At 46.3% G+C, this 26,512-nt stretch overlaps 1 protein-coding gene across 1 annotated transcript; it reads left to right on the top strand.

Moving 5' to 3' along the window:
- The first annotated feature begins 22,778 nt into the window (after positions 1-22,778).
- On the top strand, positions 22,779-25,430 carry LOC121677118. Its single transcript, XM_042054678.1, has 3 exons — positions 22,779-23,296; positions 24,057-24,293; positions 25,271-25,430. The coding sequence occupies exons 1-3, from the start codon at positions 22,779-22,781 to the stop codon at positions 25,428-25,430; spliced, it is 915 nt and encodes a 304-aa protein (XP_041910612.1).
- The last annotated feature ends 1,082 nt before the right edge of the window (positions 25,431-26,512 follow it).

The raw sequence follows: 26,512 nt of genomic DNA, 5'->3' as shown, positions 1-26,512 counted from the left end.
GTAATGCATCCCTTCCTAACTCAGGGCCTAGAAGGCTCTAGAACATGTTGTAGGGCCTTGTTAAATCAATGCGCTGCACCATTACTGTTTCAGGATTAGTTCTTTTATTCCATCTTTGGAACATCCGGACCACTCCTTCTGAGGGGCTTCACAACCCAGAGACGTGACACTGAGTTGGAAGAATCCTGTCCCCTTTGTGTCGACAGTTCAGCCATTCTCAGGTACGTAGGCAGTGTGACATCGTGAAGTCAGGACACAAAAGCACTGATATAATTACATCACACAAATAGAACTATGTAGTCCTAACTTTGTTGGAGAAATCATTGCTCTTATGCAAAAAAAAAAAAAAAAAGGATAGGAATATACTACTGCCTTCTTCTGAATCCAAAGAAGAAATGAGGCATTGACTCTCTACAGTACCCGGGATGTGCTGAAGAAACGGAGATATGCCATAGAAGTAGGGCTGTGGGATTATTTCATGGTCGTAGGGCCAACAAGACCAAAGCCTGTAGTGTAGGTTTCTCTGAGAGAAGAACAAGCAGGGCCCCTGACTGCAGGGGTATTTTGCAGACAGGATTCTATGGGGCACCTCAGTCTTCTTCCGCTGATTGGAAGAGGTTCACCGAGTTATGGAAGGTAGTCAGCTTTACTTAAGCCTACTGAGTGGAGCTGGGGGTAAGCTCAGTTGTCTAGCACGCACAGGGTCTAACTCCCTGCCCTGATTTAAGTGCTAATTGTGTATCAAAGCAATATAGAAGCTTCCAAGAACTAGTCAGATGTGTTCAAGTGAATATCTGGGTAGTATCCTCAGATGAAAGAATTAATCAGCACACTCAAGACTTAACAAACCACACCAGCAGGAAGCAGTTTCTCTCTCGTTAGTTATCTAGGAATTCCCAAGGCATGTGGCTGTCCAAGCCCAGTGCCGAGGGACTCAGCGTGGCCTGTGGTGGCAGAGCCAGTGACAGCATGTTTGAAATGCTGCTGGCTGGAGTGTCACCTAGATGCTCACCTACTCAGCCCTGGGGTCAGAATGGGATGGCGCAGGCACAGCAGGAAACGACACCCTTGCAAAGCATTTGTCAACTGGGCCAACACCTTCCAGGACCTGGAGTCACCAAGAGGTAACATCATGTCAGGCTTGGCGACAGTGGGTTTCTCTTGGAATGCTCTGAGCCTCTCCCTCCTTTCTCCTCCAGGAGACTGTTTTGAGATTATATAATAATATATAAACAGGGCAGATGTCATAAAAAAAAAAAAAAGGAAAGAAAAAACTAGAAAATTCAATAGAGAAATTAGAGTAAAGAAAACCCCAATTCTCTCAGGTTAGCATCTTGGCTTTCAGGAAAAGGCACTCCAACATGGTTCCTTGTGACCTGTTGATACTGTAAAGATCATTTTGTTATTTTTATGTGTATGGGTGTTTTGCTGCATGTTGCCTGTGTGTCTAGTGCCTGTGGAGGCCAGAAGAGGACCCAGAACTGGAGTTACAGGCAGTTGTAAGATGCCATGTGGATACTGGGAATTGAACCCTGGTCTTCTGGAAGATCAGCCAGTGCTCTTAACCACTGAGCCATCCCTCTCTCCTACCCTATTTTAAATTATTATTATTATTATTATTATTATTAGTTTTTCAAGACAGGGCTTCTCTTTGTAGCTTTGACTCCTGTCCTGGAACTTGCTCTGTAGACCTGGCTGGCCTTGATCTCACAGAGATCCGCCTGCCTCTGCCTCCCGAGTGCTGGGATTAAAGGCATGCACTACCACTGCCTGTACTTTATTATTTTCCATGTATTTGGCATTTAAAATGTTTGATTATGTGCCACTTTGTCATTTAATGAGTCCCCTATTGTTGGACATTTCCCCCAGCTTTGCTGTTTCAATGAGATTTTTGTTATCAGAAACCATCACATACATATCTCCTTTTACATGAAATAAATTCTAGAAAAAACCAATGAGTTAAAGACTGTACATATTTATTAAGGTTTTGGTAAATATACCCAAGTAGTCTTCGTGACAATTATACCGATTTAGGAACTGACAATGTAGCTCAGTTGGTAGCAAGCTTGCCTAGTACACATGAAGCCCTGGGATTGTTCTGCAGCACGGACTAGACATGATGGCATGCACCTATAATGCCAGCACTCGGGTAAATGCAGGAAAATCACAGATCCAAAGTCATCCTCGACTACATAGCAAATTCTCAAGGTCAGTCGAAGACACAAGATCTCGTCTCAGAAAGAAAGAACAAAGGAAGGGAAAAAAAATAATACTGATTTACTAATTTATACTCATAACATTAGTATAGAAATACCCAACTGAATTATCTGAATCCTATGTTTAAAATCTTTGCTGAACTGAATAAAATGTTATCTTCCTGTTTCCGTTTATACATTGATTATAAGTGAGATTGTTTTTGTTTTTTCACATTTGCTAATCTCTAAGGTTTCCTTTAATTGTTGTACAAAAGCCAATTCCAAATTATCTCAGCCGGCCTTGTTCCTCTGAATCCTGATTTGAAATCTTGCTGAAGGTGTATTGCGTTGTTTTTCTAAGTATTTTAAGCATAATTCTCTTGTTTCCTGTGTTGCTGGTGACTTTTTGCCTATTAGTAGAGCATGAATAATGCTCCATGATTAATCAGATTTTGCCTGTAGCAGAAATTGTGTTTATCGAGTTAGCTCAAGGGAATTCTCTAAGACGAAGGCTAAAGTTTGGAGAGCTTTCAGTGACTCTCAACCCTGACCGACTTGGCTCAGCCCTGCACCACAGCCCCTAACTGCACAGCCATGGCCTGTCAGCCACTCACCTCTCCCACTCTAAATATTGTTGGTTGTTATTTTACCCCTAGCATCTCCATTTTGCCAAGCATAAAGGGTCACTCAAGATATTTACTGATCAAATGAATGAAACTTCTGATTAGAATTAAACAAGAATGTTGACGGGACCAAGGGGACGGTTCCGTCTGTGATGAGCTGGCTGCGGAAGCATGAAGGACTGAACTCGGATCCCCAGCACCCACAGGAGGAGCCACATGGTGGCAGGCACATTAGTCCCAGTACTGAGGGGTGAAGAAAGGCAGATGCAGGGGCTTACTGCCCAGCTGTGGGCTCCAGGGTCAGCAAGTCATCTCATTCAAAACTAATAATAATAATAATAATAATAATTGTTTTTAAAATGATAGACTGGATGTTGACCTGCCTTCACACACACTTAAAAAAATGTTTGCCCTAAAAATCAAATTGCAAACAAAATAGAAGAAATTGTGAATAGATGTTTCTCTGTCTCTGAGTATGACCTATCTTAGCTTTTAGGTGGAGGGAAGGGAATCCTATCTATTTGATTACATGAAATATTAAATCCTATGGGTTAAAAAATAGAAACTAGAGTTGGAAGTGCAGCTTAGAGATAGAGCACTTCCTAGCAGGCACAAGCACTAGACACACATGCACACACATGCACACACACACACAATCAGAAGCTAAATTACTTGCAAAGGAACTATTGAACAAAATATTTTCTCATATATATATATATATATATATATATATATATATATGGATGTGGAAATAAATAGGGAGTGAGCTAAGATTTTCTAGTACATAAATGAGAAAAGAATATGAAGCAGACAATTCACCAGTGAGCAAGTACAAATGACTAACAGCTATACAATAACAAAGAGAACCCATTTTCTGACAGCCGTTATTAAGAAAGAATACAATTACAGTGCTCATTGCTGACTCGGCGGGCACAATGAGCCCAGCGCACAATCCTTATTTGGCTCTAGTCCTTCAAAGCCAAAATTATAAAAGCTAGGCGTATAAACTTGGTTTCCTTCTCTGCATGTCAGCTGTTTCAGGCTCTCACTTAGAGCAGTACATAACAAAAGCCCCCAGTCACACTGAAACCATAGGGCAGGTGTACGGAGACCCGAAAATGCAACAAATTAAATAGTATTCTATTACAAGAAGTACAAATCTAATTTATCATACCAGGGGTGGTGGCTCCCACAAGTAATCACAGAACTGGAAAGGCTGAAGACTGGGAATTTATACAAATTTGGGGCCAGCCTGGACTACATGGTGAGTTTGGGGCCAAATTGGGCTGCATAGTGAGACTCTATCTCAGAAGGAAATTATTAACTAAGGTTATTCAGCTACATATAGTTCATTAAGATTCAGCCACCCATGCTTTTGGTAAAAGAGTTTCCAGTGGTCACAGATCAGGAAGTGATTTGTATGATTTAATTTGTGTTGTTGGTACTGCCTGATGAGCTTTGCATGCATGCATAGACACGTGACACAGATAAATTTCTTCCCAAATCTTTTGTCTTTCACACAACAATCGGTTTGTTCTCTCTGCTTTTCCTTTTCATTTTCTTACTAATCACAAGCCACAATGTGAACATCAACAAACAGTGCCACATCACCAAGCATTAGCCTGGCCTCCTGTCTCTGAGTGGAAGACAGATGTTTTTGTTGAATCCGGACCATAATTTGCATCTGGTGGGACAACGGGCCACATTCTTCTGTCTACACACTGACAACAGCAAGAACTGCCCAAGGATAGAGAAAGGCTTTGGCTCGGTCAGTATGCAATTCAGCCTGGACTTAAAAAGTTAAATAGCCAAGTAATCATCTGATAGAGAGCTAGCAGATTTGGAAGTTTCCTTTGAAATTTCCTGAGATTTTTTTTTCTCCTTTAAAATTTCCAGGCCAGTGGATGAAGTAATTCCAGACTCGCATGAGTGTCAGAGGCCTCTCTGGCTACAAACACAGAGGAGCATGCAGATCAGCTCCAGGTCTTGGCATGGCGGTGGGTTGTGTCCATGCTCTCCTGTGTGATTAGAAGGTTCTTCTGATAGGCCCCTGTCTTCAGAGTGACCCTGAACTCTGAGTCAGACATTCCTACCTGCTTCCCACATGGGGAAGCTGGGGGCCCAGAAAGCCAAAGCCAGTCTCCAACTCCCACAACACGGAACTGCACCTTCTCAAGTGCTTATGCTTGGAACGTCAGTCAAAACGAAGTGAAACTTCCTCTTCTTTGCTTATCTTTTCTATTTAAAAACTAAATCCTTTCTATTTCATCTGCTCCCAGGAGACTAATCGGGCTGTTAGTTTGTTTAATCTTTTGACTAGTGGAAATTTGGAAGCCTCTCTAATTGGAGCCAGTTTGGAGCAAAACCCTCCAGTCACTGATGAGTAGGAACCTCGAAGGCCCCTTCACCTGCTTTGAGCTCAGTCTGTTTAGTGGAGGGAATACTTGTTGGTAGATTTCAACAATGTGGTGGTATAGAGAGGGTTTAGGGCATTGTCGTTCTGTTGGTTAACCTGCAGAATGCTGTCTTTAGAACTTGCATGTTTGGATACTAATTTCCCCTGAAAACTGTTGGAACATATTTGCCTTCAGGGTTTCCTTGAGTGATTTTAGGTCTGGAGATATTTTGATCATCTGAACTGGGAAAGAAGGCCGATGCTTGGTTTTGAGACAGAGTCATCATGTAGCCCTGGATGGCTTCAAACCCATTATATAGCCCAGGATGACTTTGAACTCCTCATCTTCCTACCCCCACCTCCCAGGTGCTGGGATTACAGGCATGCATCGCCACATCCAACAAGTTCCATGACATAAACCTCTTTTCTTAGAATTGAGATTAAAAAGAACCTTAGGAGCCAGCAAAATGGCCCATCCGTCAGCATGTTTGCCACCAAGGCTGGTGGCCTGGATTGAATCCCTGGAGTCCACATGGCAGGAGGAGAAAACTGATTCACAAGTTCTCTTCTGACCTCCACATATGCACACACACCACTAAATAAAATAAATATTTTTAAAAGACTCTTGATGGGTGTTTTTTTAGTGATGGGAATCAAATCCAGAGTCTTACATATCAGGCAAACACTCAACCCCTTAGCTACCCCCCAGCCATTGTAGAATGTTTTAAAATCTTAGATAGATAAAGAAACTAATTTCAAATGAGTTGTGGCATGTCTCAGAGCTATTTCCTTGTTGCTATGTAATACAAACCTGCCCTGTTTCTTTAAAAGGCTGCATAGCATTGCATAAGGACAGACCCTAATTAATGCAGTTGTCTTTGTTTGGGGGATACTTCAGTTATTAACAGTTTTCAACATTATTGTAAGTTGTAAAGGACAAACCCCTTGTCCTTGTACATAGTTTGATATCAGTATATTTACAGGATGGATATCAGGTATGACATCAACGTCTCAGTAAAGATCTCCTGAGAGATGCCTGCAGTCCATGTTCATGCCAACACTGGATATTATCAGCATTTTCCTTGAGCCTTTTAGGTTCTCAAAACCAGGGACTGGAGATTGAGGTCAGTGGGAAAGCATGTCCCTCGAATGCACAAAGTCTTTGCTTTAGTTCCCATCACAAGGGTGGGGTGGCAGTTGAGACCTTTTGTATTACCCTATCTGAAACATGCCTGTATATGTTATTTAAGATAGGAGCCAAGCCCTCTGTGTATGTGTGTGTATATGAGTGTGTCTATGTGAGTGTGTGCTTATTTGTGTGTGTATAAATGTGTGCATGTCTCTGTGTATGTAGATGTGTCTCTCTGAGTGTGAGTGCATGTAAGTGAGTGTGTGTGAGTGTTCTATAAGGCTATATGGGAGTCATGTGAGTGTACGTATGTATATATGTAAGAGTGTGTCTGTGTGAGTGTAAGTGTATATGTATGTCTGTGTGTGAGTGTGTCTCTGTGTGTGAGTGCATGTGAGTGTGTGTGAGTGTTCTTTGAGGCTATATGGAAGCTGTGTGAGTGTATGTATGTATATATGTAAGTGTGTCTGTGTGAGTGTATGTGTATATGTATGTCTGTGTGTAATTGTGACTGTGTGAGTGTGTGGGGGGGTGAGAGAGAGAGAAAGGGAGGCGAGCACAGCACCAATACAAGATGAGTAAAGAAGGGAGCAAAAGCCCCAGGATGCACAATCCACCCTGCAAATAAAAGCAGCCCTGGCTGTGACAGTTGGGGACCATCTGATGGCACGTTACAGATGCGTCACATCTGAACCTGGAGACTTAAGGCATTTTTTTTTTTTTTGGTTTTTTGAGACAGGGTTTCCCTGTAGTTTCTAGAGCCTGTCCTGGAACTAGCTCTTGTAGACCATGCTGGCCTCGAACTCAGAGATCCACCTGCCTCCGCCTCCGGAGTGCTGGGATTAAAGGCGTGCGACACCACCACCCGGCCCGACTTAAGGCATTTTAACTTACGGGCATTTATTCTTCTCAGGGTCAGATATTAGCAAGGTGGAGACATTCCAAGAGTCCTTTAAATGTAAACTTTCCTATAGCGATTTGTACCTTCCATATTGACAATAGATCCTATAAAATTTCCCCTGTGACGTGACTGGAACACACTGGGCATGTATCTTTTGTTGTGTTCCTTACCTATAGCCTCTAAGAAGCATATAAAAATCATCTTTATAGGCAGGGCCAGGAGGATGGCTCATGGGTAAAGATGCCCTCTGCCAAGCTAATCTAAGCCTATCTAAGCTGGATCCCTGCGACCAGTACAGTGGAAGGAGAGACTTAACTCCCACAAATGGCACACATGAACATGCACATGCGTGTGCAAGACAAAAACGTATATTTGTAATTGTTTTCCTAACCCACACACGTGAAGCACACTCCTGGAAGCAATCCGAACACACAGATTTCTCTCCTCGCGTGTTTACGGTTTGGTGCTTGTATAGTTTCCAGTGTGCTCTCTTCGGCTCACTGGCCTTTAGACAAGTTTCTTCATCACCTGAGCTCAGGTCATCTGTCACCTCCCACCTGCTCTCCTGTTCCCTTTCTGTCTTTCCTGCCTTGTGCTTCTGCCCGCTGCAGCCGCCTGCTGATCGCAGTCTTCTCAGCTGCAAGAACTGTGTGAGCTCAAATAAACCTCGGTTCTTTAGACGCTACCCAATCCCAGGATTTGTTTTGTGTTACAGCAGCAGAAACAGACTAAGACACAGCCCCAGTCAGCTGTGCTCATTTTCATCCATGTAAACAAACTCCTGACAACCCAGGGGAGCCTAGATTCGTTTCAGTTCATACTTTCATAAGTCTCGATCCAGGAAGAACATGGCAGTTGGGAGCCTGTGGCAGAGGCTGTTCCCATCACCGTCAACACAAAACCGACAGAAAGGGCCAAGGGCGAGATCTGTCCCTCAAAGATAGCCCTGAAAGACCTACTTCCTTCAGCTAGGCCCCGCCTCTCAGAGGATGTAAAACCTCACAAACCAGCACCTCCATACACAGACCAGCATCCAACCCCGGGAACCTGGGGATATTTCAGATTGAAACCTAGAAACGGTGACTTTTCCCTGAGCCTCTGAGTTCTCAACACAGTGCCCTGGCAGCCAGCGCCAAGCACTCACCGTAGGCATACCCACGAGGTCAGGCTGCCATTGCTGAAGTGGGATACTGAGTATTTCACAGGGATGGTCAGAGATCTTGCTTTGAGCACATCTATTTTCACTTTGTCCGTGACCTCAGCTGTGTATTTAGAGGAGAAGATAGCTAGCAGTGGTCTGGCCACCCACGGGGAAATACAAGGTGTGGTGGGGCAGACTAAAGCAGGAAGATGGTGGATTTGAAGGTAGTTCCAAGTTCATAATGAGACCCTGCTTTGCTTTTATCAGCGTATGTTAATTATCTATAATACTGTGTTTTGTTATGGTTCTCATACATATATGTATATGTATATATATATTATATATATGTTTTATATATATATATATTTTTTTTTCTTTTATTCCCCTCCTAATCCTGCTGATTCCCCTTCCTCTTTCTGACGGGTCTCCCTTCAAGTTTCAAGTCACATAGTATGTGTGTGTTCTTACGTGTTTAGTTAGGGTTACTTACGTGAGCATTGGTAAAGAGATATATTTACAGGAGCAGCTCGGGATAGCAATTTCAGATCAAAGGTTGGGAGGCTGCAGAAGGAGGCAGAAGATGTCTGGTTACCCCACCCAGGTCTGCCAGGCACTCGCTGTTATCTAAGGGCTTCTGCAATTGCTTGTGCACAGCAGGTGAGGGACGTTGCTCGATGGGTGCCTTCAGGAACAGAATTCGACTGAAGATGGGCGAATCCACAGAGCAGCACTCCAGCAATGCGACCCAAGGGTGCTCTGCAGAACCCAGTGTCCCAGCTGTCCCCGGGACCACCTGCTCCTTACTGCTTCCCCTTCAGCGGCTCACATCTCCTTCCCAGTCCAAGATCTCTTTTGTTGAACCAACTAGAACCCCAGTCCTTGTCTCAGACTCTATTTCTGAAAGACCTGGCCTAACACACGGAGGGACATCACAGCGACCCTTTCTGAGAATCAACACTGCTAGCAAGCATCGTCTCTCTGGAGAGAAACAAGACTCTTCTTGGAACAAGGCAGAGGTCTAATTTTATATACGTGAGGGAGTTACCAGTGTTGGGGCTGAGACAAGTGTCGGATCCATAGAAACCTCGGGCAAATGGCTAACTGTGGTGCCTATTAGCACACCAAGTGCATGCTGGCCACCAGAATCCCTCAGCATCACAAGCACCTGTTACAGAGCCAGGCATCCTGACTCCTCTCAGCTCCTCTCACCCCACCCCTACCCTAAACTTCTCCAGCTCATGGCTTCCCTTCTCCCACCTTCTCTTTCCTGGATAGCCCTGCCCTTTCATCCACGTGCTCTCTCTGGGCTCTTTCTTGACCCTGCCCGTCTTTCAGTCCTCCTCACCTCCACCCCTCCTCCCCCATCCCTGCCAGTCCTCTCAAGGCCGGGTTCAGTCTACTGGCCATGTTTAGCCCACTATTTTCTCTCCCTGCTTTGGACTCTTCCAGATGCCTCTGGTTGTTCTCTCCTTCATGTCTACAATAAAAACCTTCTCCTCGGCCATACCTTGAAGTGGTCACGTCCCCACTTTACACAGCATGTAGAGGTCCACAGTCAACTTTGTGGAGTTAGTGCTTTCCTTCCGCCTCTGTATGGGTTCCTGGAATCGAACTCATGTCCTTGTGTTTGCAAGACAGACACTTTGCTAACTGAGTAATTTCCTTAGCTCCTACTTCAATAACATTTTTCTGTTATTTGTTTGTTTGGGGACAGGATTTCTCTGTGCATTCCAAGTTGTCCTGGGACTTGCTCTGTATACCAGGCTGGCCTCAAACTCAGAGTTAACCAACCTCTGCCTCCTGAGTGCTGGGATTAATGGCATGCACCATCATGCCCAGCTTTCAATCCGATTTTATTTAGCAAAGCTAAACTCTGCCAGCTACTATTCAGTGTCCCCTCTTTGTGACTGAGGTCATGAAATCCTAAACTCTGGGAATAGCTCATCGCACACCCACATTCCCCTCCTATGACCCAGACACTCTTATCAAGTGTGGACCGGTTGCTTCATGCCTTGGTTGGTGATGACAGAAACATAGATTTCTTATAGCCTGCTAGCTAAGCCCTGTCCCCTGCTCTTCACCTGTCCACCAGGATCTCTCTGGAAATTTCTCAGGCTTGTGCCAGACCTAGAATCTGGTATGCCTACCCTTGAGAGGCTTAAAGAAGGAAAAAAAAAAACCCACTCAGGTCACCTGATGCCCCTGGTCTTCCGAGTAGCCTTAGAAAGACCAGGCTTTGCAGCAGAAGCTGCTTTAGTGGTAATGGCTGTCCTTGTTGGTAATTTTAGTTCCTTTCTAGTCAGAATTTCAGCCTGTTGGGAAGAGCTGTCTCTAAGTACCCATGTCACTCCATCCCTTGTAAGTGTCCCTCCTGCGGGGCCTGGGGGCACATGCTTCTAATTCCAAGCGCTCAGGAGGCAGAGGCAGTACAAGACCAGCCTGTTCAAAATATGAGTTCTAAGCCGTGTCTCAAACAAAACAAAACGAATGCTCCTCCAATATAAAAAATGCCATGCCTTATGTTCTAGTCTCATTCTGTTGCTGTGATAAAATAGCCCCCCAAAGCAACTTAGAGGAGGGGAAACTGTCCTGAGCAACTCCAGGAAAGATGTCACAGACACAGGAGCGTTAGACAGCAGGCCACATCGCATCCAGTTGAGAGAGAGAGAGAGAGAGAGAGAGAGAGAGAGAGAGAGAGAGAGAGAGAGAGAGAGACCAACGCATCCATGCTGCCAGCTTGCTCTCTGGCTGCCTTTTGCCTTTCTTCACTCTCAGACAGCTCAGGGCCCAGCCTAGGGATTGGTGCTGATTAGAGGGGGCTAAATCGTCCAACATCAACTAGCAATCAAGATAATCCCTTACAGGCAAACCTGATCTGGCAACCCTCATTACAGGCAAACTTCATTAAGATTCTCTTCCCAGATGATACTAGGGTGTCAAAATGACAATGAAAACTAGCTTGAACATTTATTTGCATAAAATTGAAATTCAATCCTTTTCACTTGATAAAAATCAGAGACCCTATTAGTAACGATAAGGGACTTAGCTGTGACCACAAGAGATGATACAGGGGGCTAAGTTGAGAATGTTCTCACGGAAAGAGCCACTAAGCAAGGTTAGTGGAACATAACCCTAAGCCCTGCACTCAGATGGAGGCAGAAGGCAGGAGCTCACAGCCATCCTGGGACGAGGAATCCTGTCTCAAGCTAAACCAATGAACAAGAATGAAAGGCCTGGGTAACTTTAAAAATCTTAATCCAAGTCCTAAAACGGTCTTGCTACTCACAGAAAAAGAGAATGCCTCTTTCTTCCCTGGGCTCTGTAAAATCAAATTCATTGGGAATTTTAGAAATTGGAATTTTTTTTAAAAAAAAATATCTGAGAAGCCTCCAAACACTGGGGAGTCAGAGGCAGGTGGATGTTTGTGAGTTTGAGGCCAACCTGGTCTACAAAGTCAGCCCTAGGACAGCCAAGGCTATGCCTCAAAAACCAAAAATAAATAAATAGCCAATGGGATAGGAGCATTGTCTTGCCTCTGCTTATACGCGCAGATTCCAGCCTGGGAAATGAAGGTGCTGAGCCCCAAATTCTTAGAGAAGTGTCCCTCCTTGGCCTTCTGCAGTCACATAACTTATGGCTAGACTAGAGGCAGGGCACCTGGAAGGAGCAATGGAGGGGGGAGAGGGTGAGCAACCCGCACTCAGTCACTTTAGTGAGATGTCACGGGTAGCTGTTTGTTAGCATTGCTCTTACAAAATGCTACAAACGGAGTGGCTTCCAAGGTGGAAACTGTTGTGTCCTGATGCCAATGGCTAGCAGTTGGGAGGCAGACTCGGTTATGTCTGAGGGCTGTGCGTGGCTGGGCTTCCTGTTCTTATAGTTTCTCCCTGTGCGCAGGTCTCTGAGTTTAAGCCTCCTCTTCCTATCAGGAACCCAGTTATTTTTAGCTGAGGACCCACCCTGATGACTTTAATTTTAAACTAATTGCCTTGAAGACCCTATCTCTAAATAACATTCAATTCTGAGGACTTTTAGGACCTCAGTATGTAAACACTGGGAGACACGATTTAAACACCAGCCAACCTGCCTGGCTTTGGTTTCCTATTAGAAGAGAGAGCTGGCCTTAATGCTCCTTAAGGGCTCTTTCAGCCCCAGTGTTCCAAGATTTACTCAGCCCTTTGCAGCTGCCAAACCTGGCCCCACCATCCACTCGGCTCTAAATACAAGAATTTTCCCTCCTTGGTCCTGCCAGGCAGCCCTGGAGCAGGGGGGAAATGAGTGAGGAAATGCTACAAGGGTGGAGTTTCCCTTTAATTTTTTGTCATTTGCACCAGTTCTGTAACGGGACAAACATTCATGGCGGAGTGAAATGGGGGTCCTGACACCCTAAAGCAATGACATGCGTTCTTTTCCCAAGTATGATGTGTTATGCTCCCCAGCTGTAGCTGACAAAACCCGTCCAGGAGAGCTGCCGCGGTGTTTTGCTCTCTCTGCCAGTTCATTAGCAGCAGAATGCTTCCCAGCTGTCAGCCAGCCAGGCGAGGAACAAACTGGAACCCAGCCTGTGCTGCCAACAGGGATCGGGAGGGCTTGGAGATGCGGGAGGGTGGGAGATGGGGGGGGGGGGCGGCGACGGGGAAGAGTACCTGGAGGAGAAGGCGAAAGGGATAGAGAGATAGAGGGGATGGAGGAGGAAGGGAGAGGTGGGGGAAGGAAAGGAGAAAAGAGGCAGGGAGGCCAAGGAGGAGGGAAATGTCCATGGCCTGGAGAGGTAACCCGGTTTCTTCAAGGGCTCAGACGGGAAGGGCAAAGGGCATAAGAAGGCCCAGTGATCACACAAATTATGGTGTGGCCAGCATCATCTTTAGGGAGAATTTAGAAAAATTGGGGTTTACTCACCTATAAATAAAAAAAAACAAAATATGGGTTTTAGAAGCCTAACCTAAGGACGTGAAACCTATATAAGGAAGCAGTGCTGGGCTGTAGTTAACCCAGGGCCCAGGACAGCCCACTTCCTTTCCTTGTGCCTTTTTTATTCATCTCTAAATGTGGAGACGGTAAGGCCATTGCACTTTGCCGAACTTAAAAATACTTTTTGTCTGAATCACCTGACTCACCCCCCACCCCGCCTCCAACCACGGTACTTCTAGCCAGTAAGGAATCTTCCATGGCCACCCCATCAGTGCAAGATCTGCTGGAAGCTCCCAGCACACCAGATGTTGAGCACAGGCAGGGCACAAGCCCCACCGCTAACCAACTGTGCTTGTCTCAAGGACGTGCCAAACCTTTATGTTTGGGCCTTTTTTATTAGGAGTGTTTGGCTCCCTTTCCACACAGTCTGGAGAGATTCCCGCTCTGGACTCTCTTCCCAGCTTTTATGATGTTAGAGAATGATCCGTGTGTGCTGCTTTCTGGCTCTGAGTGTGTCCACGTCTCTCCTTCATTTTCCACCTTGTGTGGCAGTGGAGGGAAAAGCCAGCCTTGTGACCCTGTTCCCACTACGAAATGCATGATTGGGCAAAGGGTCTCCGCAGGCAGAAAACTGGTTAATGTGTCGTGGAACACATTGATGGTGTTTGTGGGTTGAGCCTGATTATAATATGTGCAACAGCTTCCTGTGGTTCAACCCCACACCTCAGCTGAGGTAGCCTTGTCCTGTGTACCTCCAGATGCTACATTTTACTGTCTCTTACCCTCTGTCCCCTCAATGCTGACTTCTCATGGGTTCCTCTCCACTACAGGGGACCTTAGGGTGCTGAACCTGGTATTTGGGGAATCATATTCATTTTTCATTTTTTTAAAATAACGAATAAATTGGATCTCATGTATCCCAGGCTAGCCTCAAATTCACTAGCTGAGAATGACCTTGGACTTTTGATCCTTCTGCCTCTCCTTCTCAAGGGCTGAGAGTATAGGTGTGTGCTGTTGTTCACGGTTTATGACACGCTAGGAATCACCCCCTAACTCCAGGCAGGCTAGGCCAGCACTCTGTCCCCTGAACCATATCCCAAGTCCCATTTACTCATTCTAAAGCGAAGATTATCTGTGTTCCCTGGACCAAGCACAGCTTAGTCATAAGGACACCAGTCCAGGAAAGGCTTCCTGCCTGGGAGGAACTTCTGGTCCACTGTCTCCTGGTCCATGACAGCTTCTGAACTTAGATTTGACTTTAGTTTTTGAACTCGTGATACCCACACTTCCTTCTCCAGGAAGACCCTGACTTCCTTGTTAGAACAGAGCATGGATATCTGCCAGATCTCTAACCCCAGTCAGACTCCCAGTCTCCTCTGTTCTCATCCTTCCTGTTTCTGCCTGGAGGGCTGTGCCTGCGGCGTCTCCTGGGGTTTACAAACTCTGTCCATGGGTGAAGGTTAGGTCCCGGAGGCACTGGGCTACAAAGTCACTAGGACATTGATTCTGTGGGGTCCCTGTCCCACTCATTGTCTTCAAAGTCCGCCTCAGCCTCACCAGATTGGCCATGGTCTTAGAGGCGAGTTTGTCTGAGACCCCCTTCCTCCGTCAGACAGGACAGTAGGAGATGAGGGAGAATGTCCCCCTTAGCAGCCCATCCAGATGACTGAGCCGTCTGAGTGACAACTCGGCTGGGTCTCCTGGGAACCTCTTGGCCACCACCTCTGGGGCTTTGCCTTCCATCAAGGTATGATGTGCTATGATGAGCAGAGGTAAACACTGAACAGTGAGCTCGGCTGAAGAAGCCGTCACAAGAGAACATGCCCATCCCAGTGCTTACCTGGCCTCTAACATGGAGGCACAGTCAGACCTCTCCTCGTGTGTGTTCTGTAACTGGCCCTGGGGTCCTCATACACATTCATGCTGAGCAAGCTGGAGTCACCAACTGTCACTCCTTCTTTAAGGAACTGAGGCAGGAGGATTGAGAGTCCCCAGTCAACCTGAGCTACAGAATGAGACCCTGCCACCTCCTCTCCCCTCCCCCTAAAAAAAGCCAATGTCAAAAAAGGAACACTCCCCCCTAAACCAGAAAGCTGTTCTAGAGTGAAGTTAAAGACAACAAAAGACAATAAAATGGCAATGCACGATCCCTGACCCGGTCCTGGGTTGAAAATAATGCAGTTGTAAAGGACTTTGTATATATGTATGTGTGTGCACGCACGCATGTATATGTCTGGGTGTATGTGCGAATGTATATGTGTGTGTATGTGTGTGCATGTATATGAGTGTGTGTGTGCATGTATATGTTTGTGTATGTGTGTGCATGTATGTATGTGTGTGTAGAAAAATACTTAAAAAAAAAAACCCAGCACATCTAAATAAAACATGTATGGCCTGTCAACAGGCTGCTTTCTCACGCTGACTGTCTGAGAATCTCAGAATAAGCTGGAGCACTCCCGTGAGCCAGCGGTGGGTGAGTGGACAGTGGGCGCCAAGAGGTCACAAATAGTATGACAGCAACTGAGGGGCAGGGTAACAGCAAACAATCCAGGCAGCAAAGCAGCCACAGCAGGAGGACCCTGCAGCTTGGAGCCCACCTGGACACTCTGTCCATGACACCATCTGGTGACCAGGTGCGGCAGCAACATGAAAATTCCAGGCCAACTGACAAGCAGAGAACTCCAATTGTGCCACATGGGGCCCTGAGAGGCTCAAGGCTCGGGAAAGGCTGAAGGATTGAGAGGCCAGATGGGGTTGAAGCCAGCAGGAGCTGATTCATCTGCCTGCTCCCCAGGACAGTGGTGGGACTCGTAGGGAGGTGGGGGCCCCACTGGGCTCTGAGAGCCTTCGCTGATTAAATATTGCTTTGCCAGGTTGTGACAAATCAAGACCACAGATGCTGGGCTAGCAAGGTGGCTCAGCAGGTAGGTACATATTCACGCGCGTGCGTGCGTGCGTGCGTGCGTGCGTACATGTGCTGAAAAATAAATCAAAAAAAAAAAAACCTCAAGATCACATGTCACTAACTCCCATCTTTTTTATCTTCTCCATTTGCAATAATTTCTGCCTGTGTCTGCTCCTTGCCTGATTTTATTTCATTGTGATGGGTGGAAAATATTAGACGCGCTCTCTCCAGTGTCTTAAAAATGCCTAAGCACAAAAAATGAAAAATGAAATCTGTCAAGGTCAGTTTTGGACTCAGTCGTGTGACAAGCAGTTTCCAAAGGCCATGGGCTGAATCTTAACATGACCGGGCTTTCCAAGTTGACGGCGCTGAAGCATTCTGCCAAGTTCCTCTTCCTGATGCCGAGAGGCCGGCGGGTCAGCAGACCCACTCTGGCTCCTGAGTTTCTCCCGCATACCCAGGGGTGTACAGTGAGGTCAGCCAGGGTCTGGGGTGGTAGATCCGGCAAGGCTGAGCTCGGCTCCCTTTCTACCACGTGGCTCAGTAACAAAGCAGCCACAAGTTGCCAAGGCCTGCGAAGAGTCTCAGGAGCGGATGAGCTCCTGCTGCGAGAGAGGGAGCAGCGGCTGAGCTTGCCTCGGCTCTGATTAATGGGCAGGATTCGGCCAGGAGACGGCTCCTCCCGGGAAACCATAATATTTGCAGAGCGGATTCATACAGACCCCAAGCTTTCTGCCTCCCCTCTCTGTAAACCGCAATCTCTCTTTCTCTCTCTCTCTCTCTCTCTCTCTCTCTCTCTCTCTCTCTCTCTCTCTCTCTCTCTCTCTCTCTCTCTCTCTCTCTCTCTCTCTCTGTGTGTGTGTGTGTCTCTCTCTCTCTGTGTCTCTGTCTCTCTCTGTGTCTCTGTCTCTCTCGTATGTGCGCACACATGTGGAAGTCGGCATTTAATACCATGCGTCTTCCTGTATATCATGCTTCATCTCATATTTTTAGGCAGTCTCTCACTGTAACTGGAGCTCGCCCATTCCGTGCAACTGGCCCCTGAGCGCAGGGATCCTCCTGTTTCTGGCTCCACAGCGCTATGGTTATAGGTCCATGCCACCAAGCCCAGCTTCATGCACGGGTTCTGGGGATCCAAACTCAGAGCCTCTGGCCTGTATGTGGCAAACACTGCCAACGGAACCATCTCCCTACTTCCTTGATCTCTTTAGTCTTTAGTTCTTTTCTTAGATGCATGTTTAAATGGAGGAAGCCAGGCCTGGCGGTACTATAATCCAGTACTAGGGAGGTGGAGACTAGGGGGATCAGGTGTTCAAGGCCATCCTTCGCTGCATAATTGGTGACCCCATCTGAAAAATAGAGAAGCATTAAAAAAAGAATCCCAATATTGATCTCTGGGCTCCACACACCCTCACACATGTGCGCATGCACCTGCACACACACACACACACACACACACACACACACACACACACCGAAAACTTTGATCTTTCATTTGATTCTTTGAGGGAACCACAAACCTACGTGCCCTCCTAGTACCCCTAACCTAGAAGATTTTTAAAGTATTTTTGAGGACCTAGCAAATCTAGGTGCTATGATTTGAAGATTTATTATCCAAAGGTTCATACATTGGCGATTTGGCTCCCAGTGTGGCCATGTTGAAATAAAGGAGCCTTTAAGAGATTTGATCTACAGGAAGATCAAAAAGGTCATGGGGTTTCATCCTCGGGAATGTTGTCTAACTGAAGTGGGGTTAGTTCCCCAAAGACAGAGTTGTTATAGGAAGAGTGTGTCTGACCCTGTGATGTTTTACCTCTGCTCACAGCCTGGATGTTTTGTGTTACCCCCATAAAGCTCTCACTAGAGCTGAGCCAATGCCAGCACCAGAAATTCTTATCTTTATAAAGCATCCAACCTCAAGTATTTTGTTATAGCAACAAAAACAACAAAAACTATGATTATGAAAATGTTGCCTTGCCAGGCGGTGATGACACACACCTTTAATCCCAGCACCCAGGAGGCAGAGGTAAGTGGATCTTTGTGAGTTCGAGACCAGCCTGGTCTACATGAGCTAGTTCCAGGACAGGCTTCAAAACTACAGAAAAACCTTGTTTTGAAAAACCAAAGGGAGGAAAAAGGGGGGAAAAAAGAAAGAAAAGAAAATGTTGCCTCAATCTCTCTTCCCCTAGAATGAACAAGATTCTCTTTGAGGTCACGTGTGTGCCTATAAGACCATCACCAAGTTGTTTTGAATGCTTCACCGTGTTCTAAGAATTTATCAGAAGAGACCCATCATTTCTTCTTTAAAGGTCTGGAAAGTGTGCTTGGATGAGAAACGTCTTACTCATTAAGTCCTCAGAAGGGACAGTTGACCTGAACGTATTACATTTCCTCATATGAGAGAAATAAAGGTGTGGTCTCATGCTTGTGACGCTAGAAAGGCAGGATTCATGGAGCCTTCCCTTTCCGCCCTCCTGGGGCTTGAGGACCCCAGGGTGTGGTTGGCCTCCCAGATGCTCTGCAGGGTTGCGCTTACATCACTGTGAGGTTATGGCACAGTGTACCCGCTGCTCACTCTTCCTGCTGTTGAGTGCTGGTTGTTTTCGTCTATAATCCCAAACTTCATGGGGTGGAAACTGTGGGAAAATCAGTCTCTACAGCAATGGAAAGTTCCTAACTATGAGACCAGCCAGCCACCTATGGTGGGAAAGGCTGGGAGACGGCCCCATTGCATCAGCTGCAACAATAGCGAACGCTGTGGAAATGGAAAAAGATTAGTTTTATAGGCCTACCATTCATCTCAGAAGGAACAATGTGTTTTCGGGCATTAGGTTCAAATTCGTTTGGCTTCTTTCTCAGCTGCTCGGTTGTTTTTCATCCTATTTCATTAACAGACTATTTTCCAGCCAAAATATTGCACACTGCTAATTCCCAATAGCCATGGTTTATGTGTTCCCAGGCCCTTTCTCCTCATAGGGAACTACTGTCCCAAGACTGTCTTACCTGGGACTCCCCAGGGAGAATCTCACCTGCAAAGCTCAGGACCACTATGGGTACCACCCATGTCCTCAGTGATGCCAGATGCCCAGTCCTTTATGGCCTTTAGGTTGTGTGCAGGTGTTTCAAAGCCGTGCCCAGTGTCCTCAGTCACCACCCTTACAGGCCATGACCATCACTGCCACCCTGATTTGGCACCGTCAAATGGAGGTGGCTATTCTGGAGCCATGGCATTAATTTAATTGAGGTGATACAACTCTAATGTTGTGTCTTTCAGAAGTCTTAAGCACTTCTCTTTCCATCTCTTTCCACTAAACATAGTAGTACTCTCCCAGACTCATTGGTCTCTCTTAAAAATAGTTTCTGGTAGCCCAGTGCCCTGAGCAGGCCTAGACGTGTCTGAGCCCCAGTAGGGGATGGCTTAGGTTTAGGCCAAAGCCACTGCTATTTGACTTTCAGTTTCAAAGTAACTGCCGTTCTGTCTATCCGTATGAACACTTTCTAAAAATACAGCTAAATTTGGTGACATGAGTTATTCGGTCAGAAGTTGGTCATTTTCTTCTGCCCAACCTTCTGAGCTCTCAGGTATCAAATGATTGACTGATTAGTGGGCTTTAATCCCAGCACTTGGGAGACAGAGGCAGGTAGATCTCTGTGAGTTCAAGGCCAGCCTGGTCTACAGAGCGAGTTCCAGGACAGGCTCCAAAGCTACACAGAGAAACTCAAAAAACAAAAAAAGAATGAACTAATTGGTGCACGCTACAACTGGCTGGCCCTTGGGAAACAGCCCAAGTGAAAGAAGCCAGATACACCAAGCCACAGGCTGTAAAACTTCATTTATTTGAAAATGTTCAGAGCAGGCAAATTTAGAGAGACAGAAAACAGACTGCCAGAGTCTAGGAGGAGAGGGGAATGGGGAGGGCCGGCTAACTGAGAGAGTTTCTTTCAGGGCAACACAAATCTCCTGAAAAGAGAGATGCTGCCACCTGAGAAGCATGCTAAAACAGACGGAAACACTCCAGTCCCCACGCTTGTTTTAGACCTAGGACTCAAACCCAGAGCCTTGCTTGAACTAGCATCTAGTGATCAGCCACTGAGCTACATCCCCAGCTCCGGAATGGACATGTAAAGGAATGGATGGTGTCATTAAAAACCAACAAACAAAAATTTATTTTGTACGGTAGTGAATACGTAATAGAAAGAAGAAAAAAGAAAGAGAGAAAGAAGGAAGGAAGGAAGATGATGGAACCAGGCCTTAGGCATGCCTGTCAAGCTGGCATTTAGGAAAGGGTGGCAGGAAGGTCAAGAGTCAAGGTCATTCTTGACTCTTCAATGCGTTCAAGACAGCCTGGGAGACGTGTGACTCTTTCTCAAAAATACCAAAAGCTCTGGTAAGGTGCCCATGTTTCTGAAAGCAAGTAACTCCACTGAAATCCATTGGTCTCTCTCCTCTCCCCCCTCTCTCTCTCTCTCTCTCTCTCTCTCTCTCTCTCTCTCTCTCTCTCTCTCTCTCACACACACACACACACACACACACGGAAGACATGAAGACTGGTGGGAACTAGTGGGGACATGGGAGAAGGGAGGAGAGAAGAGAAAGTAATAGGGGTCAATATGATCAAAACACACTATAGACATGTGAAAATGTCATAATGGAAACTGTTATTATGTATAATCAATATGCACTAACAAAGACATTTTAGTTGCTGGGGATTTGGCTCAGCTGGTAGTGTATTTGCCCAGCATGGACAAAGCCCTGGGTTTTGTCCTCAGCACTGCAAAAAACTACGTGTGGTAGTACTCGCCTGTCTGTTCAACCCTGAGGTAGAGGAAATGGAAGGATCGGTCGTACGTTTGTGGTTATCCTCAGCACTACATAGATAACGGTGACTCAGAGAGCCGTCCAGGCAATGGGAACACGGTTTGCAAAGGGCTCCGCGTAGGCAAGGTATAGGCTCTGCAGAGAAAGCCTCCAGCTCAAGCACCAGGGCTGGGGGAATCTGTCTGAAGCTGCTGGCTCCCGACAGGGCCCTGATGTTGAGCCAGAGCAGAGGGAGGCCTCTTCCAGGAAGAGAGAACCCAGAGTGCAGGCTTGGGCAGTAAGAGGATTCAGGGTGCTCTAGGAACCAAAATAGTATGGGGTGGCTCTTGGGAGAAGTCCCAATCTCTTGGCAGGAGCCAAAAGACTGTAGTGATTAAGAACTCAACCCTTTACTGGAATTCTGGCTTCTTTGAATTTTAATTCAAAGAAGTGTCAGGCTCTTTTCACATACAACAAACAGAAACTAACTCCCAAAAGCTGAGAGATAAAGACACTGGGGTTTTTAAGATAGATTACTGATGGGGTGAACTGGAGAGCGAGTGGATTCTGATTCTTGATTCTTACAGCTTCCTCCCTTAGCTTCTTTCTGAGGCAAGTTACCCTAGAGGCCGCAAGACCCGAGACAGGCTGCTTCCTGTCCCTTTTGGGCAAGTAAGACTCCTGCTTCCCATTTCTGGATGTTTCCTACAATTCTCTGCAATCTCACTGACACTAATTACTGGCTGACCCCTGCTGAGAGAAAACAAGTTGCCCAGTGTGGGGGCTTCTGTGTTGGAGTCACCTTGGAGCTACTGCATAGTAGATCCTAACCAGAGTGGCTGCCTTGGGCCGCATGGGCCAGCACCTGCTCTGAGGTTTGTCTCCCGCCTGGGCATCTAAAAATAGATCCGAGTTCATCTTCAAAGTACAGGTTACAAGTGCAGCTTTGACTGCAGCTTTTCTAACAACTGGCTACCATACAAACCAACTTCCTAAATATGATCTTCCGTCCTCAGATTTCCATAACTCACCTCAGCTACCGCATCTCCTTCCCGCCACACCGCGATCCCCACCACCACCACCACCACCACCACACCCCACGCAGTATGCAGCCAGGCTGGTCTTCACCTCTTCCTCAACTCCCTTCTCAAAATCGCTCAATTTGCCTTTTTCACCCAGCAGAAACAGGTCCCCCAAAGCCACCACACAAAGAGCAGAATTTCCCCACCCCCTCTACCAGTAATTCAACAGCTCTCCAATCTGGCATCAATGTCTCCACTGACAAAACTTTTATCTTCTGATTATGTCAAACTCTTTGGGCTCTGTACGTTCATTAATCATCAGCCATCATTAACCCCCATAGGCAAGTCACACAGAAGTTGTTTTTTTTTTTTTTCCCAAAAAACAAAACAGAATGTGATTTCACTATTGTTTTCTAAGATTCAGTCTTGCAATGAGGCCATGGCTAGTTTTGAACTCATTATATTGCCCAGGTTGGCCTCAGACTTGCAGCAATCTTTCTGTTTCTGCCTCCGGGGTGCTAACAACGTAGTTTAAAAATCCTGCCGTGATGGGGGATATAGCTCCGTGGTAGAGGGCATGCCTAGTACACCAGAATCCCTGAGCTCCATCCCCAGCACCACTGGACCAAACTTTGTGATACATACTCCTAAGACCCGTAGGACCATGGAGGGTGAAGCAGGGGGATCAGAAGTTTAAGATCATCTTTATCTCTCTTCCGGTCGCAGGCGCTTCGGGAGCTGCCGGTTACCGTCCAGCCATGGCCAAGTCCAAGACCCACACCACACACAACCAGTCCCGGAAATGGCACAGAAATGGCATCAAGAAACCCCGGTCACAAAGATACGAATCTCTCAAGGGGGTCGACCCCAGGTTCCTGAGGAACATGCGCTTTGCCAAGAAGCACAACAAGAAAGGCCTGAAGAAGATGCAGGCAAATAACGCAAAGGCCGTGAGCGCACATGCGGAGGCCGTCAAGGCCCTGGTGAAGCCCCAGGTGGTGAAGCCCAAGGTGCCAAAGGGCCCCAGCCGCAAACTCACTGTCTCGCTTTCAGCTTTCATCGCTCACCCCAAGCTTGGGAAGCGGATTAGAAGCTACATGGCCAGGGGACGTAGGCGCCAAAAAACAAAGCCCAAGGTTCAAGCCAGGGCAGAGGCCTCAGCTGCAGCTCAGGCTCCCAAAGGTGCCCAGGCCCCTGTGAAGGCCCCTAAAAAGGTCTCAGTCTGCCGATGTGAAGAGATGGACTGGTGTGGATATCTACACAGTGTCTGCAGATGGTCAGGACCTTGTGCTGTTTTTACAAATAAACTTGAGGCAAGTTCTGTTAAAAAAAAAAAAAGATCATCTTTATCAGTGTGGTAAGTTCAAGGTGGGTCTGGGTTACAGGAGATCCTGTCTCAAAACACAAAAGAGTAAAGAAAATAAAAAATGCTACTAACCGTGTCCAAAGGCAAACTTAGAAGCCAGAAAATACTTGTAAAAGTGTAGTTCTCTTCCCCTATACAACTGAGTAAGAAAAGGAACAGCCACAGGCAGAAGATGGGAGTTGTCAGTTTACAAGAGAGAAATCACCTGTCATGTCCTGCCTATCAGATGGGCAACGCTTAGGAAAAGCTCATTGGCACTGGATGCTTGTGTGGTATGAAAGGACAGGTGCTGTTGAGAACAGCCAGGATGATTTTTCCTAAAAGACAATCTGCATGTTGATCAGAATGTAAGATATGCTTGTGTGTGTGTGTATATACGCGCGCACGCTAACCCCAAACTCAGGATTCTCCTGTTTCAGCCTCAGAATGCCAGGATTACAGATGTGTTCCACCATACCAGGCTAAATGCATACTTGCTTTATTTGGTTTACACGAAAGAACATATAAACCACGCATTGTCTTCTAGATCTTGGTCAGTTAACTTGACAGTAAAGTCTTTGTAGCAGATTGTTGTCAGGAACACTCAACAGCCTGTCAAATTGTGTTCAAGAAGATACAAAAAGAAAAGCTAGCAGGAGTTCAATGGTATGTGTTGTGTTGAACTCAGCAGGTGGGAGGGGGGAGGGCGCTCTCCACAGGGCCAGGGACCCAGTGAGCCAAGCTCCTTCCAGGTCTTGCCCTCAGTATCTAGAAATAAGGACAGTCCTGCCCTACTTCCTGAACAGACCAGTTCCTGGGACCTGGCCTCCAGAGGGTCAGCAGTTCTCCACAGCATGCCTTCGAAGCCCACAAGAGGCAGTGAGCTCCTCTGTCATGGCCCAGGTGACCGACAAAGCTGTCCACACAAGTATGTAACTGTCCCTGAAAGCAGACGTGGCTGTTCAGGGTGGGAAAAGAATGGGGGTAGGACAGGTCAGGGCTGGTCTTCTTTGGACTTGGGTAATGTCAAATTTGAAGACAGTCATCAAGCCCATGACGAAGGTGTATTTGTAAAGATGAAATATTCCGTTTACACCCAGGTTGGCATGATTTCGAACTTCTAAGGATTCGGGCAGATGCTCTGTGGGCCTTCATTTGTAATCTTACTCTAAATGCACAAATATTATAGATAGGGTCTAAAAGCTATCTGTGTGCGTGTGTGTGCATGTGTGTTCTCCAGTCATGAGAGAAGAATAAAATAAGTTCTTTTGTTTGACATGGTGGCTGGTGCCTGCAATCCTAGCATGCAGAAGGCCATAACGAGATTCCCCTACGTCTGAGGCTTGTCTTGGATACAGAAGGATCTTGTCTTGATATATAAATGAATGAATAAATAATAAAACAACAAGTTATTTCCAAAGTAGCCATGGCTGCTGGCCAGCTGATTCTTCACTTCCATCATACGAGAGCTTCAAGAAAAGCACTCCCCTGAACTCTGCCCAAGGTCAGACACGTGGCGTGTTAAACGGGCACACAAAAGGTGCTGCTGTCCAGAGGCCCGCGCTATTCACATTTTCCTAATCTCCCTGCAGCATTTCTCCGCACACTGTTTAAAACAGGGCTGAGATCATACTTTATATATAATTTTATGATCATCTCTTTCTTCCTTTGGCTAAACACCACGTTGAACATTTTTTTAGATGTCCTTACAAACTCTTTTTAAGGAGAAATCTTAATAGATGCGTAATGTGCTACCTTATGAATTCTTATAATCTCCTTAAATGGTCCCAGTTGTTAGTCAGTCAGGTTGTTTGCAGGTAATTTTAACCTAATTTAAGCAAATCTGAGAAGAGTGTGCTTAAACAAGTTCTCATCTGCATTCTCATTTACTTTCCCTTAAAACAGATTCCCAGAAGCGAATGCACGGGGTCATGGGGTACGGACGCATTTAAAGACTCTTGAGACAGATCAAATTCCTGTCTCCAGAGATGCTTCCAGCCTTTCAGGCAGTGCCAAAGGCCGAGCCCATGGCAATGGAGCCCCACTCACTGTGGACTGGACTTGAAGGCAAGAGACCGTGTCATGGTTCCCGCTCTGCCACAAACCAGCCGTGACACCCTAAGGAAAGCATGATTCAGAAAATACCAATAATAATGACTTAACCATGTGTAAGCCTTACATAATTAGAAACATCACTTTCGTGTGTTTATTTGCTTGTTTTGAGTCTCCCAACCGCTCCATGAAAGCAAAGCTCCGAATGATTAAGTGATCTTCTCCCCCCAAGGATCTCCAGAGCGGGGAAGTAACACGAAATGCACAACTTCTGCGTTCCCTTCACCAGCTTGGGCTCTTTTTCCTCCTTACAGTCTACTATCTCAAGGAGGGGCTTACACCTCCCCAGCTTCACTGTGCCCTTGAATTGCCTGGGAGTCTGGTTACTACACAGGTCCTAATCAGGAGAGGGTAGGGGCAACAGTGTCCCTAACAGCTGCCCAGTGACCACAGTTGCTGGCCTGTGAACCTCACTTTGAAGAACAAGGCGTGATCATGCCCCTTACCTTCTTTTCAAATAATAGTGTTACATAAAACAGCATTCTCACGTAAGTCCAAAATTATAATGTATGTTGTTTATCTACAGAATACACTAGACCGTAGAGAACATAGATGGGGGATAGAGGCTTCTGATTGGTCACAGATGGCTCCATAATCCTTCGGCACAAATTCCAACAATGAGGTTAAAATATAAAGCCTGACACACATGTGTGGAAGAAGTCCTCCGAAGGTGAGAGGACTTCTTGCTTAGTCCTGAATATATTTAGCTGGGGAGGCAGAGGCTGTACCTAGGAAGAGCATTCCAAACCAGCAGGGGTCCCAACCTAGGGGAGGTGAAGGAAAATGTCTTCCAGCTACTGAAAAGACTCACTTGGGAAGAATTATAATTTATGCAGAGATAAGAGTAGAAATGCATCTCTGGGCCAGATTTTCACAGCCTGCGGATGCCAGGTTAATTTAGGCCATTATCTCCTCTGCTCCCAGGCACTCTGGCGTGTGCCATTGACGGCTCCTGAGCTCAGGAGGGGTGTGGTGAAATGGCAAAGTGTTTAAAAGGTCAAGGATGAGAATAGGTCAATGGGATGAAAGGCCACA

The sequence above is a fragment of the Arvicola amphibius genome, chromosome 3 (assembly GCF_903992535.2).
Source record: "Arvicola amphibius chromosome 3, mArvAmp1.2, whole genome shotgun sequence".
NCBI lineage: Eukaryota > Metazoa > Chordata > Mammalia > Rodentia > Cricetidae > Arvicola > Arvicola amphibius.
Note: the sequence above shows the minus strand (reverse complement) of the source record. Positions and strands in the feature narration are given on the sequence as shown.